This window comes from Oncorhynchus gorbuscha, linkage group LG01 (genome assembly GCF_021184085.1).
Source record: "Oncorhynchus gorbuscha isolate QuinsamMale2020 ecotype Even-year linkage group LG01, OgorEven_v1.0, whole genome shotgun sequence".
NCBI classification, from domain to species: domain Eukaryota; kingdom Metazoa; phylum Chordata; class Actinopteri; order Salmoniformes; family Salmonidae; genus Oncorhynchus; species Oncorhynchus gorbuscha.
Genome location: NC_060173.1, coordinates 1253953 through 1275104, shown reverse-complemented (window position 1 = coordinate 1275104; position 21152 = coordinate 1253953). Strand labels below are relative to the sequence as shown.

The window sequence follows — 21152 nt, the reverse complement described above, 5'->3', positions numbered from 1 at the left end:
GTTGAAGGAAAATGTAGAGTGCAATGTTAAGCTGTCTCTTTTTTAATGTGTTTTATTTCACTTGGAAAGTGGAAGAATCATAATGAGTTGGGTAACTTAGATCATTAAGAGGTCCTATCTGTAGATAACAGAGTAGCAGCAGCGTAGAAGAGGAGGGGAGGGGGGGTGAGGTGGAAGAATCATAATGAGTTGGGTAACTTAGATCATTAAGAGGTCCTATCTGCATAATATGCTGATGTGAGATACTTATTAGAATGTATCCCTTTGGACTCTGGTGCTGGTAGTTGCACTTCTTCCCTCAGCTGGGACTCAGTCACCTGGGGCCCAGAGAGGGGAGAGGTCAGGCTGGTCTTTCACATGTTCCTGGTGCTCTGCAGAATATCATTCTTAAACCACGTGAAGGGAGGGTGTGATTAATGGGGAACCAATTACTGGATTCCACAATGTCTGTGTGCCAGTCACTCCCTCCTTCGGCCTTGGGGGAGATAAGGTATGAGACTAGATGTGTGGGGTAGTGTCTGGAGTTGACGTTTTTGTGCTATGAAATACCAGGAACGAGATTAGAACCTCGTCTTAAGGGCCAAACTGAACGATAATTTATAGTGAATGTTATCTGTCTACGGGATACTCCTTTCTCATTTAAAAAGTCTCCCCTTGTGACTCATTCTATGTATATGTTGTTTCTTCAAGTAGGTTGAAAGGGGTGTATCTTGGCTCTCAAAGACCTTCATACTTTTGTCTTGGGGCTTTTCAACGGATCGTCAGAAACGGTGATTAGTCGAAATGACATCATTATTATCGATTTAGTTTAATTATAACTGACTTGTGTGATAAGTTTGTCTCTCCACATTTAATAGTAAAGAAGTGAACTATCACAGGGGGCAAATCGTCTGAGTAGCCATTTTAATAGGTGTTCGGGAGTCTTTTGGAGTCATTCTAGGTGGTTATCAATCTGTCTATGTAACGGATGTGAAACGGCTAGCTTAGTTAGCGGTGTGCGCTAAATAGCGTTTCAATCGGTGACGTCACTTGCTTTGAGACCTTGAAGTAGTAGTTCCCCTTGCTCTGCAAAGGCCGTGGCTTTTGTGGAGCGATGGGTAACGATGCTTCGTGGGTGACTCTTGATGATGTGTGCAGAGGGTCCCTGGTTCGCTCCCGGGTATGGGCGAGGGGACGGTCTAAAGTTATACTGTTACATCTACTCTTTCAATTCAGGGTAAATTAGCAATAATTGCCATTTGTAAGAGGGTTACATAGTTATACTCTATTGTGTACAGACCTGGACAAAGACAAAACCAGAGTTGGAATGGATTTTCATGTATGATTTCATGGTCCAAGGCTCTCCTACAGCAGAATGCTTTTATCCAGAGAACAACAGCTCCACCTGCTGGCAGGTAGCAGTAACCTCTCCTACAGCAGAATGCTTTTATCCAGAGAACAACAGCTCCACCTGCTGGCAGGTAGCAGTAACCTCTCCTACAGCAGAATGCTTTTATCCAGAGAACAACAGCTCCACCTGCTGGCAGGTAGCAGTAACCTCTCCTACAGCAGAATGCTTTTATCCAGAGAACAACAGCTCCACCTGCTGGCAGGTAGCAGTAACCTCTCCTACAGCAGAATGCTTTTATCCAGAGAACAACAGCTCCACCTGCTGGCAGGTAGCAGTAACCTCTCCTACAGCAGAATGCTTTTATCCAGAGAACAACAGCTCCACCTGCTGGCAGGTAGCAGTAACCTCTCCTACAGCAGAATGCTTTTATCCAGAGAACAACAGCTCCACCTGCTGGCAGGTAGCAGTAACCTCTCCTACAGCAGAATGCTTTTATCCAGAGAACAACAGCTCCACCTGCTGGCAGGTAGCAGTAACCTCTCCTACAGCAGAATGCTTTTATCCAGAGAACAACAGCTCCACCTGCTGGCAGGTAGCAGTAACCTCTCCTACAGCAGAATGCTTTTATCCAGAGAACAACAGCTCCACCTGCTGGCAGGTAGCAGTAACCTCTCCTACAGCAGAATGCTTTTATCCAGAGAACAACATCTCCACCTGCTGGCAGGTAGCAGTAACCTCTCCTACAGCAGAATGCTTTTATCCAGAGAACAACAGCTCCACCTGCTGGCAGGTAGCAGTAACCTCTCCTACAGAATGATTTTATCCAGAGGACAACAGCTCCACCTGCTGGCAGGTAGCAGTAACCTCTCCTACAGAATGATTTTATCCAGAGGACCCAGGACCTCAAACCCAGGACCTCAAACCCAGGACCTCAAACCCAGGACCTCAAACCCAGGACCTCAAACCCAGGACCTCAAACCCAGGACCTCAAACCCAGGACCTCAAACCCAAACACACGTAACCGCCTTTCTGAAGCGTTTTACCCAGTTGCACCACCTAGTGGAGACACTTCAGACTTTGTCTTACAGATCCTCATCTGCTACACACTGAGTGAACAAAACATTAGGAACAACTTCCTAATATTGAGTTGTCCCCCCACCCTCCTTCAGAACAGCCTCAATTTTGTCCAGTTGGCTGGAACTGATGAGTGTGAAATCCTGCAGCGCTGCAGTTCTTAACTCTCCAACTGTCAGCTAAATATTTTGTTTCACCCTCTGAATGGCACACATACAATTCATGTCTCCATTGTCTCAAGGGTTAAAATACCTTTAACCTGTCTCCTCCCCTTATCTACACTGATTGAAGAGGATTTATAACAGTTGACATCAATAAGGGATCTCTTCACCTGGTCTTTCACCTGGTCAGTCTACGTCATGGAAAGAGCAGGTGTTCTTAATGTTTTGTACTCTGTATATCCACCACCTCGACATCAGAACTCCTCATTCCTTTGTGTCCAGCTCACCTTTAGGTTTGTCTGTCGTTGCTGTCCCCATGGCAATGCCGTTTAGAAAGGTTGCCTTTTCTTTTTAAACTTCACTGCAAACAAGACAAGCAGACTGTATTTCAGAGAATAACTCGCTAGTCTGCAGTAAAATAACTTTGATGAATGGAATCTTGATGCAACTACTTGACCATTAGCAACACATTACTCTATGTGACAGTCAGACACATTACTCTATGTGACAGTCTGAAGACACATTACTCTACGTGACAGTCTGAGACACATTACTCTACGTGACAGTCAGACACATTACTCTACGTGACAGTCAGACACATTACTCTACGTGACAGTCAGGCACATTACTCTACGTGACAGTCTGAAGACACATTACTCTACGTGACAGTCTGAAGACACATTACTCTATGTGACAGTCAGAAGACACATTACTCTATGTGACAGTCAGAAGACACATTACTCTATGTGACAGTCAGAAGACACATTACTCTACGTGACAGTTAGACGCATTACTCTACGTGACAGTCTGAAGACACATTACTCTACGTGACAGTCTGAAGACACATTACTCTACGTGACAGTCTGAAGACACATTACTCTACGTGACAGTCTGAAGACACATTACTCTACGTGACAGTCTGAAGACACATTACTCTACGTGACAGTCTGAAGACACATTACTCTATGTGACAGTCTGAAGACACATTACTCTATGTGACAGTCTGAAGACACATTACTCTATGTGACAGTCTGAAGACCCATTACTCTACGTGACAGTCAGACACATTACTCTATGTGACAGTCTGAAGACACATTACTCTATGTGACAGTCTGAAGACACATTACTCTACGTGACAGTCTGAAGACACATTACTCTACGTGACAGTCTGAAGACACATTACTCTACGTGACAGTCTGAAGACACATTACTCTACGTGACAGTCTGAAGACACATTACTCTATGTGACAGTCTGAAGACACATTACTCTATGTGACAGTCTGAAGACACATTACTCTATGTGACAGTCTGAAGACGCATTACTCTACGTGACAGTCTGAAGACACATTACTCTACGTGACAGTCTGAAGACACATTACTCTACGTGACAGTCTGAAGACACATTACTCTACGTGACAGTCTGAAGACACATTCTGGACATGGTTCGTCAGGACCTCCAACAGCCGAAGCTAAGTAGTAACATTAACACGATGCTTTCTAATTGTATTCGCTGTACTCATAATATACAGGAGAACGATCACCTTACGGCGAGGATAGCTGAGCTACAAGATCAGCTTCAGACGCAACCGTTAGGCAAGGGTAATATCAGTGTAGGAAAGGATGAAACGGCATCTGTGCCACCAGTAAGTTAGTACAGATAGTTGTATAAATGCCCTCCCACAGTCATCGCAGCTGGACAACTTTCTCATGGTTTCTAGAAGGAAATGCTGTAGGAATGCTGAACCGGTGTCACTCATTCAGCCGACAGAAACTTTCAACCGGTTTTCCCCATTAAGCAGCGAGTCGGAGTCAGACGCAGAGCCTTCTCTTGTCTCTACTCCTTCCGTTACGGGGTCTGAGACGCCGAAGCTTCCCACCATTAACTCTGACAAATTGAAAACTCTAGTCATTGGCGACTCCATTACCCGCAGTATTAGACTTAAAACGAATCATCCAGCGATCATACACAGTTTACCAGGGGGCAGGGCTACCGACGTTAAGGCTAATCTGAAGATGGTGCTGGCTAAAGCTAAAACTGGCGAGTATAGAGATATTGTTATCCACGTCGGCACCAACGATGTTAGGATGAAACAGTCAGAGATCACCAAGCGCAACATAGCTTCAGCGTGTAAATCATCTAGAAAGATGTGTCGGCATCGAGTAATTGTCTCTGGCCCCTCCCAGTTAGGGGGAGTGATGAGCTCTACAGCAGAGTCTCACAACTCAATCGCTGGTTGAAAACGGTTTTCTGCCCCTTCCAAAAGATATAATTTGTAGATAATTGGCCCTCTTTCTGGGACTCACCCACAAACAGGACCAAGCCTGGTCTGTTGAGGAGTGACGGACTCCATCCTAGCTGGAGGGGTGCTCTCATCTTATTAATATAGACAGGGCTCTAACTCCTCTAGCTCCACAATGAAATAGCGTGCAGGCCAGGCAGCAGGCTGTTAGCCAGCCTGCCAGCTTAGTGGAGTCTGCCACTAGCACAGTCAGTGTAGTCAGCTCAGCTATCACCATTGAGACCGTGTCTGTGCCTCGACCTAGGTTGGGCAAAACTAAACATGGCGGTGTTCGCCTCAGCAATCTCACTGGAATAAAGACCTCCTCCATTCCTGTCATTATTGAAAGAGATTGTGAAATCTCACATCTCAAAATAGGTCTTCTTAATGTTAGATCCCTCACTTCCAAGGATGTCATAGTCAATGAACTAATCACTGATCATAATCTTGATGTGATTGTCCTGACTGAAACATGGCTTAAGCCGGATGAATTTACTGTGTTAAGAGGCCTCACCTCCTGGTTACACTAGTGACCATATCCCCAGCGCATCCCGCAAAGGTGGAGGTGTTGCTAACATTTACAATGGCAAATTTAAATTTACCAAAAAAATGACGTTTTCAACTTCTGAGCTTCTAGTCATGAAATCTATACAGCCTACTCAATCCCCTTTTATAGCTACTGTTACCAGGCCTCCTGGGCCATATACAGCGTTCCTCACTGAGTTCCCTGAATTCCTATCAGACCTTGTAGTCATAGCAGATCATATTCAAATTTTTGGTGACTTTAATATTCACATGGAAAAGTCCACAGACCCACTCCAAAAGGTTTTCGGAGCCATCATCGACTCAGTGGGTTTTGTCCAGCATATCTCTGGACCTACTCACTGTCACAGTCATACTCTGGACCTAGTTTTGTCTCGTGGAATAAATGTTGTGGTTCTTAATGTTTTTCCTCATAATCCTGGACTATCCGACCACCATTTTATTACGTTTGCAATCGCAACAAACAATCTGCTCAGACCCCAACCAAGGAGCATCAAAAGTCATGCTACAAATTCTCAGACAACACAAAGATTCCTAGATGCCCTTCCAGACTCCCTCCGGAGTCTCAGGACACTGTGGCCCCATCCGACAATACCCCGGGACAGGGACAAACAGGCAGGATATAACCCCACCCACTTTGCGAAAGCACAGCCCCCACACAACTGGAGGGATATCAACAGACCACCAACTTACTACCTGAGACAAGGCTGAGTATAGCCCACGAAGATCTCCTCCACCACACGAGCCTGAGGAAAACCGGATAGGAAGATAATTTTTTTCCAGATTTTTGCAATGTTACGAAGAATCAAAAAATTGTCTGTGAAAAATTATTGATATGTTTGTCAAAAGAGAGATCACGGTCCAGAGTAATGCAGAGGTCCTTCACAGTTTTATTTGAGACGACTGCAACCATCAAGATGAATTGTCAGATCCAACAGTAGAACTCTTTATTTCTTGGGATCTCTATTTTGTCTGTTTAAAAGTAAAACATTTCCTGTCATCCACTTTGTTATGTCTGAAACACAGGCTTCCAGGGTAAGACATTTTGGGGCTTCACCATATTTCATCCAAATGTACAGCTGTGTGTCGTCCGCATAGCAGTGAAAGATGTGTTTCCAAATGACATCACCAAGAGGTAGAAAATACAGTGCCGTTAGAAAGTATTCAGACCCCGCAAAATAAATGTCCTATGCTACACACAATAACCCATTATGATAAAGCAAAAACAGTGTTTTAGAAGTTTTAGCAAGTGTATTCAAAATTAAAAACAGAAGTACCTTGTTTACATAAATATTCAGACCCTTTGCTATGAGACTCGAAATTGAGGTGCATCCTGTTTCCATTCATCATCCATGAGATGTTTTGAGTCCACCTGTGGTAAATTCAATTGATTGGACATAATTAGGAAAGACACACACCTGTCTATATAAGGTCCCACAGTTGTCAGTGCATGTCAGAGCAAAAAGCAAACCATGAGGTCAAAGGAATTGTCCATAGAGCTCCGAGAGAGGATTGTATTGAGACACAGATCAGGGGATATAAAACAATGTCTGCAGCATTGAAGGTCCCCAAAAACACAGTGGCCTCCATTATTCTTAAATTGAAGAAGTTTGGAAGCATCAAGACTCTTCCTAGAGCCTGGGAGGGAGGGAGGTGACCAAGAACCCATAAGTCACTGTGACAGAGCTCCAGAGATCCTCTGTGGAGATGGGAGAACCTTCCAGAAGGACAACCATATCTGCAGCACTCCACCAATCAGGCCTTTATGGTAGAGTGGCCAGATGGAAGCCACTCCTCAGTAAAAGGTGCATGATTTTCTGGTCTGCTGAAACCAAGATTGAACAACTCTTTGGCATGAATGTCAAGCGTCACGTCTGAAGTGAACATGGCACCATCCGTATGGTGAATCATGGTGGTGGCAGTATTATGTTGTGGGGATGTTTTTTAGCGGCAGAGACTGGGAGACTAGTCAGGATTGAGGCCAATATGAACGGAGCAAAGTACAGAGAGATCCTTGATGAAAACCTGCTACAGAGTGCTCAGGACCTCAGACCCGGCCAAAGTTTCACCTTCTGAAAGGACAATGACCCTAAGCACACAGCCAAGACAATGCAGGAGTGGCTTTGGGACAAGTCTCTGACTGTCCTTGAGTGGCCCAGCAATAACCCGGACTCGAACCCGATTGAACATCTCTGAAGAGACCTGAAAATAGCTGTGCAGCAACGCTTCCCATCCAACCTGACAGAGCTTGAGAGGATCTGCAGAGAAGAACAGCAGCGTCATAACAGCAGCGTCATAACAGCAGCGTCATAACCAAGACATCTCGATGCTCGATAATTGCTGCCAAAGGTGCTTCAACAAAGTACTGAGTAAAGCAGTGGTCACCAACCTTTTCTAAGTCAAGATCACCTTCACAGTCGAAAAGCAAGCTGAGATCTACTGCTCAGACTTTTTATTTTTTACATTAACCTCACACAAACAGTGTTGTAGGAATGAGGGTTGGGCAGTAGGCCTAGTACATTATCACAGCATATTGGCTATGTGATCGGCCTTCCAATATTGTTAATCAAACCATATTATATTTCAAAACTCAAGCTTTGATAACAAAATAGATCAGTTGGTTTAGCACCTGTGAGGCACTGTGGAGCATGAATTGAAATAATTAGCCTTTTAATTTAACTGGACTGATGGTACCTGCATCTGGTCAACGAGGTCAACTCACAACGTCAGTGATCTTCAGGTCGAAAAGTCAGAGCTCTAGAAAGATGCCTGAGATTCTGACTTGGAATTCCGAGTTGGATTATCGTTCAAAACTATTTTTCCCAACCACCTCTCACGGCCCCTGCTTCCTCCTTCCTTTCCTCTGGTGAGACTGTATTTTCTACAGAAGTATTTGGGGATCTACTAGGAATGCCTTGAAGATCGACCGGTTGGCAACCACTGGAGTCAAGGGTCTGAACACTTATGTAAATGTTATATTTCATTTATATATATATACATACATTTGCAATAATATATAAAAAACTATTTTTGCTTTGTCATTCGGGGGCAGATTGAGGTGATGAGGGAAATCTGTTTTTTAACCCATTTCAGAATAAGGCTGTAACGTAAGAAAAAAGATGTCAAGGGGTCTGAATACTTTCCAAAGTATAGGGAAAACAATAGTGGTCCTAAAACGTATCCTTGAGGAATGCCGAAACGTACAATTGATTTGTCAGGTGACAAATCATTTACAGAGACAAACTGATATCTTTCCGACAGATGAGATCTAAACCAGGCCAGAACTTGTCCGTGTAGACCAATTTGGGTTTCCAATCTCTCCAAAAGAATGTGGTGATCGATGGTATCAAAAGCAGCACTAAGGTCTAGGAGCACGAGGACAGATGCAGAGCCTCGGTCTGACGCCATTAAAAGGTAAATTACCACCTTCACAAGTGCCGTCTCAGTGCTATGATGGGGTCTAAAACCAGACTGAAGCATTTTTATTTGTCTTCAGGAAGGCATTGAGTTGCTGCGGAACAGCTTTTAGATTTTTTTTTGAGAGGATTGGGAGATTCGATATATGTCGATATTAAAAAAAACATTTTCTGGGTCAAGGTTGGGCTTTTTCAGGAGAGGCTTTCACTGCCACTTTTAACGAGCTTGGTCCACATCTGGTGGATATTGGAGCCATTTATTATGGTCAACATACAAGAGCCAAGCACAGGAAGCAGCTCTATCAGTAGTTTAGTTGGAATAGGGTCCCTATCTGAGCGCTGGTGGACTACTGTACTGCTGTATGGATAATCAAGGGATTGAGATTACATCAAATTATATTTGTCACATGCGCCGAATACAACAGTGAAATGCTTACTTACAAGCCCTTAACAGACAATACAGTTTAGAAGAAAATAGAAAAATAATAGTGCAACAATAAAATAACAGTAACAAGGCTATTTTCAGGCTGTTACGGTACAGAGTCAATGTGGAGGCTATATACAGGGTGTTACGGTACAGAGTCAATGTGGAGGCTATATACAGGGTGTTACGGTACAGAGTCAATGTGGAGGCTATATACAGGGTGTACCGGTACAGAGTCAATGTGGAGGCTATATACAGGGGGTACTGGTACAGAGTCAATGTGGAGGCTATATACAGGGGGTACTGGTACAGAGTCAATGTGGAGGCTATATACAGGGGGTACCGGTACAGAGTCAATGTGGAGGCTATATACAGGGGGTACCGGTACAGAGTCAATGTGGAGGCTATATACAGGGTATTACGGTACAGAGTCAATGTGGAGGCTATATACAGGCTGTTACGGTACAGAGTCAATGTGGAGGCTATATACAGGGGTCGAGGTAATTTAGATAATATGTACATCTAGGTAGAGGTTAAGTGACAATGCATAGATAATAAACAGAGAAGTGCAGGCGGGGGGGGTCAATGCAAATAGTCCCGGTAGCCATTTGATTAGCTTGTGGGTAGACTTGGTGCTCCGGTACCGATTGCCGTGTGGTACCAGAGAGAACAGTCTATGACTAGTGTGGCTGGAGTCCATTTCTAGGGACTTCCTCTGACACCGCTTGGTATAGAGGTCCTGGATGGCAGGAAGCTTGGCCCCAGTGATGTACTGGGCCGTATGCACTACCCTCTGGTATAGAGGTCCTGGATGGCAGGAAGCTTGGCCCCAGTGATGTACTGGGCCGTATGCACTACCCTCTGGTATAGAGGTCCTGGATGGCAGGAAGCTTGGCCCCAGTGATGTACTGGGCCGTATGCACTACCCTCTGGTATAGAGGTCCTGGATGGCAGGAAGCTTGGCCCCAGTGATGTACTGGACTGTACGTACTACCTTCTGTAGGGCCTTGCGGTCGGAGGCCGAGCAGCTGCCATACCAGGCTGTCGATGGTGCAGCTGTATAACATTTTGAGGATCTGAGGACCCATGACAATACTTTTCAGTCTCCTGAGGGGGAATAGGCATTGTCGTGCCCTCTTCATCACTGTCTTGGTGTGTTTGGACCATGATAGTTCGTTGAAGCTCTCAACCTGCTCTACTACAACCCCGTCGATGAGAATGGGGGCGTGCTCATACACATCCCCAACCACCCATACTCATCCCCAACCACCCATACTCATCCCCAACCACCCATGCACATCCCCAACCACCCATACACATCCCAACCACCCATACACATCCCAACCACCCATACACATCCCAACCACCCATACTCATCCCCAACCACCCATACTCATCCCCAACCACCCATACGCATCCCCAACCACCCATACGCATCCCCAACAATCAATACGCATCCCCAACCACCCATACTCATCCCCAACCACACACACTCATCCCTAACCACCCATACACATCCCCAACCACCCATACTCATCCCCAACCACCCATACACATCCCCAATTACCCATACACATCCCCAACCACCCATACACATCCCCAATTACCCATACACATCCCCAACCACCCATACACATCCCCAACCACCCATACACATCCCCAACCACCCACACACATCGTCTACCAACCAAAGTGTTAGTTTTGTCTGTGTTACTGGATAGTGTAGTGTTGTCTGTGTTACTGGATAGTGTTGTGTTGTCTGTGTTACTGGATAGTGTTGTGTTGTCTGTGTTACTGGATAGTGTTGTGTTGTCTGTGTTACTGGATAGTGTTTCCTGTGTTACTGGATAGTGTTTCCTGTGTTACTGGATAGTTTTGTGTTGTCTGTGTTACTGGATAGTGTAGTGTTGTCTGTGTTACTGGATAGTGTTGTGTTGTCTGTGTTACTGGATAATGTTGTGTTGTCTGTGTTACTGGATTGTGTTGTGTTGTCTGTGTTACTGGATAGTGTTTCCTGTGTTACTGGATAGTGTTGTTTTGTCTGTGTTACTGGATAGTGTTGTCTGTGTTACTGGATAATGTTGTGTTGTCTGTGTTACTGGATTGTGTTGTGTTGTCTGTGTTACTGGATTGTGTTGTGTTGTCTGTGTTACTGGATAGTGTTGTGTGTGTTACTGGATAGTGTTTCCTGTGTTACTGGATAGTGTTGTCTGTGTTACTGGATAGTGTTGTGTTGTCTGTGTTACTGGATAGTGTTGTCTGTGTTACTGGATAGTGTTGTCTGTGTTACTGGATAGTGTTGTCTGTGTTACTGGATAGTGTTGTCTGTGTTACTGGATAGTGTTGTCTGTGTTACTGGATAGTGTTGTCTGTGTTACTGGATAGTGTTGTCTGTGTTACTGGATAGTGTTGTCTGTGTTACTGGATAGTGTTGTGTTGTCTGTGTTACTGGATAGTGTTGTCTGTGTTACTGGATAGTGTTGTCTGTGTTACTGGATAGTGTTGTCTGTGTTACTGGATAGTGTTGTCTGTGTTACTGGATAGTGTTGTCTGTGTTACTGGATTGTGTTGTCTGTGTTACTGGATAGTGTTTCCTGTGTTACTGGATAATGTTTCCTGTGTTACTGGATAGTGTTGTGTTGTCTGTGTTACTGGATAGTGTTGTGTTGTCTGTGTTACTGGATAGTGTTGTCTGTGTTACTGGATTGTGTTGTCTGTGTTACTGGATAGTGTTGTCTGGGTTACTGGATAGTGTTGTGTGTGTTACTGGATAGTGTTGTGTGTGTTACTGGATAGTGTTGTGTTGTCTGTGTTACTGGATAGTGTTGTGTTGTCTGTGTTACTGGATAGTGTTGTCTGTGTTGTGTTTGCTGTTTCACTATTCTGATGTGGATCCTGGTTGCGTCCCAAGTGTTAACCTATTCCCTACCTAGTGTATGTCAGATGTAGTGCACTGTTTAGGGAATAGGGTGCCATTTCTGTCCCTATGTGACCACTTGTCTTCTATACTGTAGTGCTGTATGAATAAGAGCCTTGTTGAGGTGATAAACTGACACAGGCATTAATCTGCTTAGAACCGATCTGGATTTAGTGCTAGCCAAAGCTTAACGTGGAACACTTTGATAATTAATCACACTGACTGACTGAGAGAAGGGCAAAGGCACTCAGTCTACATCAACAGGTTTCACTGTTTTGGTATGGGTCAGGGTAAACAAATATCATACTACAGTATATACTGTTTTAATGTTAATATAGAAACATTGTAAGAAGTTATCATAATATTGATAGCTGTAGTGGCAGGTACAAAGTCATTTCTTATGCCACTTTTAAATTGACATAGGTTACCCAGCAAGCTAAACTGTTTACAACACATTTCAAATGTGTCCAAAAATAAACACAATGTCTATTTGAAATATTTCAGATACTTATCACATGTGATTACGACTGCTTGGAGTGAAAGATAAGGGGTTTGGAAACCATTCAGTTGGGTCCATTAGACCAGACGATCTCAGTCAAGCCCAGCAAAACTATTTGAAGTAATGTGTGATAGTATTTGAACTCAGGTCTGTTGTCTTTTCTAGAAGGTAACCTACTGTTTCCCAGGGGGTCTAGTGTGTGAATCATCAGCTTGTACATGGTGTTCCTCATGGTGGAGTTGTGAAGAGAGGCTGAACTTCCTCCTCTCTGGAGGACAGGTTTCAACTGGGGGGAGATCAAGAGAGAGAGAGAGGGGTGAGACCAAGAGAGAGGGAGAGAGAGAGCGAGAGAGAGAGAGAGTGGTGCGACCAAGGGAGAGAGAGAGAGGGGTGAGACCAAGAGAGAGAGAGGTGAGACCGAGAGAGAGAGAGAGAGAGAGAGAGAGAGAGGAGAGACCGAGAGAGAGAGAGAGGGGTGAGACCAATAGAGAGGGAGGGGTGAGATCAAGAGAGGGAGAGAGAGAGAGAGAGATTTGTGACCTGTTGCCACAAGAAAAGGGCAACCAGTGAAGAACAAACACCATTGTAAATACAACCCATATTTATGCTTATTTATTTTACCTTGCGTTCTTTAACAATTTGTACATTGTTACAACACTGTATATATATATATATGCATAATATAACATTTGTAATGTCTTTATTGTTTTGACATTTCTGTATGTGTAATGTTTACTGTTAATTTTTTATTGTTTATTTCACTTTTGTATATTATCTACCTCACTTGCTTTGGCAATGTTAACACGTTTCCCATGCCAATAGGGGTGAGACCGAGAGAGAGACCGAGAGAGAGACCGAGAGAGAGAGGGGTGAGACCGAGAGAGAGACGGGTGAGACAGAGAGAGGGGTGAGACCGAGAGAGAGAGAGAGCGAGAGGGGTGAGACAAAGAGAGAGAGAGAGAGAGAGAGAGGGGTGAGACAGAGAGAGAGAGAGAGAGAGAGAGAGAGAGAGAGAGAGAGAGAGAGAGAGAGAGAGAGAGAGAGAGAGAGAGAGAGAGAGAGAGAGAGAGAGAGAGAGAGAGGAGGGGTGAGACAAAGAGAGAGAGAGAGAGAGGGAGGAGGGGTGAGACAAAGAGAGAGAGAGAGAGAGAGAGGGGTGAGATCGAGAGAGAGAGAGAGAGAGAGAGAGAGGGAGGGAGGGGTGAGACAAAGAGAGAGAGAGAGAGAGAGAGAGAGGGAGGGAGGGGTGAGACAAAGAGAGAGAGAGAGAGAGAGAGGGAGGGAGGGAGGGAGGGAGGGAGGGAGGGAGGGAGGGGTGAGATCGAGATTGATTGCTCAAAAGACAAGACAAACCAATCAGAAATATAGTGTTCCTCAAACAAACTTTCATGTGAAATATGTTGTAGCGTAAGTTCAGCATGTGTGGTGTTCAGCATGTGTGGTGTTCAGCATGTGTGGTGTTCAGCATGTGTGGTGTTCAGCATGTGTGGTGTTCAGCATGTGTGGTGTTCAGCATGTGTGGTGATCAGTAAGTGTGGTGATCAGTAAGTGTGGTGATCAGCATGTGTGGTGTTCAGCATGTGTGGTGTTCAGCATGTGTGGTGTTCAGCATGTGTGGTGATCAGTAAGTGTGGTGATCAGTAAGTGTGGTGATCAGTAAGTGTGGTGATCAGTAAGTGTGGTGATCAGCATGTGTGGTGATCAGCAAGTGTGGTGATCCGCATGTGTGGTGATCAGTAAGTGTGGTGATCAGTAAGTGTGGTGATCAGTAAGTGTGGTGATCAGTAAGTGTGGTGTTCAGCATGTGTGGTGTTCAGCATGTGTGGTGTTCAGCATGTGTGGTGTTCAGCATGTGTGGTGTTCAGCATGTGTGGTGTTCAGCATGTGTGGTGTTCAGCATGTGTGGTGATCAGTAAGTGTGGTGATCAGTAAGTGTGGTGATCAGCATGTGTGGTGTTCAGCATGTGTGGTGTTCAGCATGTGTGGTGTTCAGCATGTGTGGTGATCAGTAAGTGTGGTGATCAGTAAGTGTGGTGATCAGTAAGTGTGGTGATCAGTAAGTGTGGTGATCAGCATGTGTGGTGATCAGCATGTGTGGTGATCAGCAAGTGTGGTGATCAGCAAGTGTGGTGTTCAGTAAGTGTGGTGTTCAGTAAGTGTGGTGTTCAGTAAGTGTGGTGATCAGTAAGTGTGGTGATCAGTAAATGTGGTGTTCAGTATATACAGTGGGGCAAAAAAAGTATTTAGTCAGCCACCAATTGTGCAAGTTCTCCCACGTAAAAAGATGAGAGGCCTGTAATTTTCATCATAGGTACACTTCAACTATGACAGACAAAATGAGGAAAACAAATCCAGAAAATCACATTGTAGGATTTTTTAATGAATTTATTTGCAAATTATGGTGGAAAATAAGTATTTGGTCACCTACAAACAAGCAAGATTTCTGGCTCTCACAGACCTGTAACTTCTTCTTTAAGAGGCTCCTCTGTCCTCCACTCGTTACCTGTATTAATGGCACCTGTTTGAACTTGTTATCAGTATAAAAGACACCTGTCCACAACCTCAAACAGTCACACTCCAAACTGCACTATGGCCAAGACCAAAGAGCTGTCAAAGGACACCAGATAACAAAATTGTAGACCTGCACCAGGCTGGAAAGACTGAATCTGCAATAGGTAAGCAGCTTTGAAGAAATCAACTGTGGGAGTAATTATTAGGAAATGGAAGACATACAAGACCACTGATAATCTTCCTCGATCTGGGGCTCCAGGCAAGATCTCACCCCGTGGGATCAAAATGATCACAAGAACGGTGAGCAAAAATCCCAGAACCACACGGGGGGACCTAGTGAATGACCCGCAGAGAGCTGGGACCAAAGTAACAAAGCCTACCATCAGTAACACACTATGCCGCCAGGGACTCAAATCCTGCAGTGCCAGACGTGTCCCCCTGCTTAAGCCAGTACATGTCCAGGCCCAGGCCCGTCTGAAGTTTGCTAGAGAGAATTTGGATGATCCAGAAGAAGATTGGGAGAATGTCATATGGTCAGATGAAACCAAAATATAACTTTTTGGTAAAAACTCAACTCGTCGTGTTTGGAGGACAAAGAATGCTGTTACATTATGGAAACGTGGAAACATCATGCTTTGGGGCTGTTTTTCTGCAAAGGAACCAGGACGACTGATCCGTGTAAAGGAAAGAATGAATGGGGCCATGTATCGTGAGATTTTGAGTGAAAACCTCCTTCCATCAGCAAGGGCATTGAAGATGAAACGTAGCTGGGTCTTTCAGCATGACAATGATCCCAAACACACCGCCAGGGCAACGAAGGAGTGGCTTCGTAAGAAGCATTTCAAGGTCCTGGAGTGGCCTAGCCAGTCCCCAGATCACAACCCCATAGAAAATCTTTGGAGGGAGTTGAAAGTCCGTGTTGCCCAGCAACAGCCCCAAAACATCACTGCTCTAGAGGAGATCTGCATGAAGGTATGGGCCAAAATACCAGCAACAGTGTGTGAAAACCTTGTGAAGACTTACAGAAAACGTTTGACCTCTGTCATTGTCAACAAAGGGTATATAACAAAGTATTGAGATAAACTTTTGTTATTGACCAAATACTTATTTTCCACCATAATTTGCAAATAAATTCATTAAAAATCCTACAATGTGATTTTCTCGATTTTGTAAAAAAAAAAATGTTCTTCTAATTTTGTCTGTCATAGTTGAAGTGTACCTGTGGTGAAAATTACAGGCCTCTCATCTTTTTAAGTGGGAGAACTTGCACAATTGGTGGCTGACAATACTTTTTTGCCCCACTGTACATACAAGCAACCGTCAAAATGAGATGAAAAAACAAATAATACAGCACATCACAACAATGTGAGACTCAGGATATCAGGGCCTTCTGTAGCTCAGGGTTAGGGGGTTAGGGTTAGCGCCAGGGTAGTGGGTCGATCCCCGGGACCACCCATACGTAGAACAACAATGTGAGACTCAGGATATCAGGGCCTTCTGTAGCTCAGGGTTAGGGTTAGGGTTAGCGCCAGGGTAGTGGGTCGATCCCCGGGACCACCCATACGTAGAACAACAATGTGAGACCACCCAGGGTAGTGGGTCGATCCCGGGACCACCCATACGTGAGAACAACAAACAACAATGTGAGACTCAGGATATCAGGGCCTTCTGTAGCTCAGGGTTAGGGTTAGGGTTAGGCCAGGGTTGGGTCGAGGGAACAACAATGTGAGACTCAGGATATCCCTTCTGTAGGGGTTAGTGGGTTAGGGTTAGCGCCAGGGTAGTGGGTCGATCCCCGGGACCACCCATACGTAGAACAATAATGTGAGACTCAGGATATCAGGGCCTCAGGAAAGCACATTATTAGTGATGTATGGAATGGTAGGCTGAAGTGTATACAGTGTTTATTCTTATTTTAAAGTGTATTTTTTAATGTACAGTGTATTCGGAAATTATTGAGACCCCTTGACTTTTTCCACATTTTGTTACGTTACAGCCTTATTCTAAAATTGATTAAATAATTTATTTTCCTCATCAATCTACACCGTGTGGTGCCAGGACAACAACCTCTCCCTCAATGTGATAGAGACAAAGGAAATGATTGTGGACACCAGGAAAAAGAGGATCGAGCACGCCCCCATTCTCAGCAACGGGGTTGCAGTGGAGCAGGTTGAGAGATTCAAGTTCCTTGGCGTCCACATAAACAACAAACTAACATGGTCCAAGCACACCAAGACAGTCGTGAAGAGGGCTCGACAAAACCTATTCCCCCTCAGGAGACTGAAAAGATTTGGCATGGGTCCTCAGATCCTCAAAAGGTTATACAGCTGCACCATCGAGAGCATCCTGAGTGGTTGCATCACTGCCTGGTATGGCAACTGCTCAGCCTCCGACCGCAAGGCACTACAGAGGGTGGTGCAAACTGCCCAGTACATCACTGGGACCAAGCTTCCTGCCATCCAGGATCGGTATACCAGGCGGTGTCAGAGGAAGGCCCTAATAATTGTCAAGGACTCCAGCCACCCTAGTCAGAGACTGTTCTCTCTGCTACCACACGGCAAGCGGTACCGGAGCGCCAAGTCTAGGTCCAAGAGGCTTCTAAACAGCTTCTACCCCCAAACCATAAGACTCCTGAACACCTAATCAAATGGCTACTCAAATGACTATAATGACAAAGAATAAAAGGTTTTTAGACATTTTTGCAAATGTTAAAATTGAAAAAATGTAATATCACATTTACATAAGTATTCAGACCCTTTACACAGTACGTTGTTGAGGCACCTTTAGCAGCGATTACAGACTTGATTCTTCTTGGGTATTACGCTGCAAGCTTGGCACACCTGTATTTGGGGAGTAGCTCCCATTCTTCTCTGCAGATCCTCTCAAACTTTATCAGGTTGGATGGAGAGCGCCACTGCACAGTTATTTTCAGGTCTCTCCAGAAATGTTTGATCAGGTTCAAGTCCGGGCTCTGGCTTGGCCACACAAGGACATTTAGAGACTTGTCCCAAAGCCATTCCTGCGTTGTCTTGGCTGTGTGCTTAGGGTTGTCATCTTGTTGGAAGGTGAACCGTCGCCCCAGTCTGAGGTCCTGAGCGCTCTGGAGCAGGTTATCATCAAGGATCTCTCTGTACTTTGCTCCGTTCATCTTCCCCTTGAACCTGACTAGTCTCCCAGCCCCTGCTGCTGAAAAAAACGCCAACATCCCCATGCTGCCACCACGATGCTTCTCCGTAAGGATGGTGCCAGGTTTCCTCCAGATGTGATGCTTTGCATTCAGGCCAAAGAGTTCCATCTTGGTTCCATCAGACCAGAGAATCTTGTTTCTCAACGTCTGAGAGTCCTTTTAGGTTCTTTTTGGCCAACTCCAAGCGGGCTGTCATGTGTCTTTTACCGAGGAGTGGCTTCCGTCTGGCTACTCTACCATAAAGGCCTGATTGGTGGAGTGCTGCAAAGATGGTTGTCCTTCTGGAAGGTTCTCCCATGTCCACAGAGGAACTCTGGAGCTCTGTCAGAGGGACCACCAGGTTCTTGGTCACATCAATGACCAAGGCCCTTCTCCCTCGATTGCTCAGGATGGCTGGGTGGCCAGCTTTAGGAAGAGTCTTGCTGGTTCCAAATTTCTTCCATTTAAGAAGGATTGAGGCCACTGTGTTCTTTGGGACCTTCAATGATGCAGACACTTTTTGGTACCCTACCCCAGATCTGTGCCTCGACACAATCCTGTCTGAGCTCTACGGACAGTTCCTTCAACCTCAAGGCTTGGTTTTTGTTCTGACATGCACTGTCAACTGAGAGACCTTATAGAGACAGGTGTGTGCCTTTCCAAATCTAGTTGTAGAAACTCCAAACAAGTTGTAGAAACATGTCAAGGATGATCAATTTTGAGTCTCATAGCAAAGTGTCTGAATGCTTATGTAAGTAAGGTATTTCTAATTTAAATTTTGAATACATTTGTAAACATTTCTGAAAACCAGTTTTAGCTCCGGCGTTATTGGGTATTGTGTGTAGAGTGTGAAAAAAGCATTTGATCCATTTTAGAATAAGGCTGTAACGTAACAAAATGTGGAAAAAGTCAAGGGGTCTGAATACTTTCTGGATGAACTGTAGTTCTTTCCTTGAGTGTATACCTACGTATGTACTGATCTGTATGTGTGTGGTGGATGCTGCTGAATGTGAATATGATGTCGGGGATGAGAATGGAAATGGAAGACCAGCTGTTCAGGTGAAAACCATTAAGTTTATTCTTTAGGAGGAAACACAATTAAAGGTTACTGCGTTCACGTCTGTTAACTCTGATCATGGTGGTTGAGGTGAAAGCCTCAGTGGGAGCCAAGGACCTCAGGTGAAACTTCTGATTCATTATATATCAGCAGGAGTCTAACAACTCAATCTGATTCATTATATATCAACAGGAGTCTAACAACTCCATCTGATTCATTATATATCAGCAGGAGTCTAACAACTCCATCTGATTCATTATATATCAACAGGAGTCTAACAACTCCATCTGATTCATTATATATCAGCAGGAGTCTAACAACTCCATCTGATTCATTATATATCAACAGGAGTCTAACAACTCCATCTGATTCATTATATATCAACAGGAGTCTAACAACTCCATCTGATTCATTATATATCAACAGGAGTCTAACAATTCAATCTGATTCATTATATATCAACAGGAGTCTAACAACTCCATCTGATTCATTATATATCAGCAGGAGTCTAACAACTCCATCTGATTCATTATATATCAACAGGAGTCTAACAACTCCATCTGATTCATTATATATCAGCAGGAGTCTAACAACTCCATCTGATTCATTATATATCAACAGGAGTCTAACAACTCCATCTGATTCATTATATATCAGCAGGAGTCTAACAACTCCATCTGATTCATTATATATCAACAGGAGTCTAACAACTCCATCTGATTCATTATATATCAACAGGAGTCTAACAACTCCATCTGATTCATTATATATCAACAGGAGTCTAACAACTCCATCTGATTCATTATATATCAACAGGAGTCTAACAACTCCATCTGATTCATTATATATCAGCAGGAGTCTAACAACTCCATCTGATTCATTATATATCAACAGGAGTCTAACAACTCCATCTGATTCATTATATATCAACAGGAGTCTAACAACTCCATCTGATTCATTATATATCAACAGGAATCTAACAACTCCATCTGATTCATTATATATCAACAGGAGTCTAACAACTCCATCTGATTCATTATATATCAGCAGGAGTCTAACAACTCCATCTGATTCATTATATATCAACAGGAGTCTAACAACTCCATCTGATTCATTATATATCAACAGGAGTCTAACAATTCCATCTGATTCATTATATATCAACAGGAGTCTAACAACTCCATCTGATTCATTATATATCAACAGGAGTCTAACAACTCCATCTGATTCATTATATATCAACAGGAATCTAACAACTCCATCTGATTCATTATATATCAGCAGCACCTGCTACTAAACTACTACTGGGGTTACTACTAAAGTACTACTGGGGATGCTACTAAACTACCTCAGGGATCCTACTAAACTACTACTGGGGATCCTACTAAACTACTACTGGGGATTCTACTAAACTACCCCAGGGATCCTACTAAACTACTACTGGGGATCCTACTAAACTACCCCAGGGATCCTACTGAACTACTACTGGGGATTCTACTAAACTACTACTGGGGATCCTACTAAACTACCACTGGGGATCCTACTAAACTACCACTGGGGATCCTACTAAACTACCCCAGGGATCCTACTAAACTACTACTGGGGATCCTACTAAACTACTACTGGGGATCCTACTAAACTACTACTGGGGATCCTACTAAACTACTACTGGGGATTCTACTAAACTACCCCAGGGATCCTACTAAACTACTACTGGGGATCCTACTAAACTACCCCAGGGATCCTACTAAACTACTACTGGGGATTCTACTAAA

At 44.2% G+C, this 21152-nt stretch overlaps 1 protein-coding gene across 1 annotated transcript in view; it reads right to left on the bottom strand.

Moving 5' to 3' along the window:
* The window catches only part of slc24a1 (solute carrier family 24 member 1), a 65714-nt gene that overhangs the window by 32131 nt on the left and 12431 nt on the right, over nucleotides 1-21152 (bottom strand). Inside the window, exon 5 of the mRNA XM_046353305.1 lies at nucleotides 12821-12929. Within this exon, the coding sequence (XP_046209261.1) occupies nucleotides 12821-12929 (109 nt within the window). The remainder of the gene's footprint in view (nucleotides 1-12820; nucleotides 12930-21152) is intronic.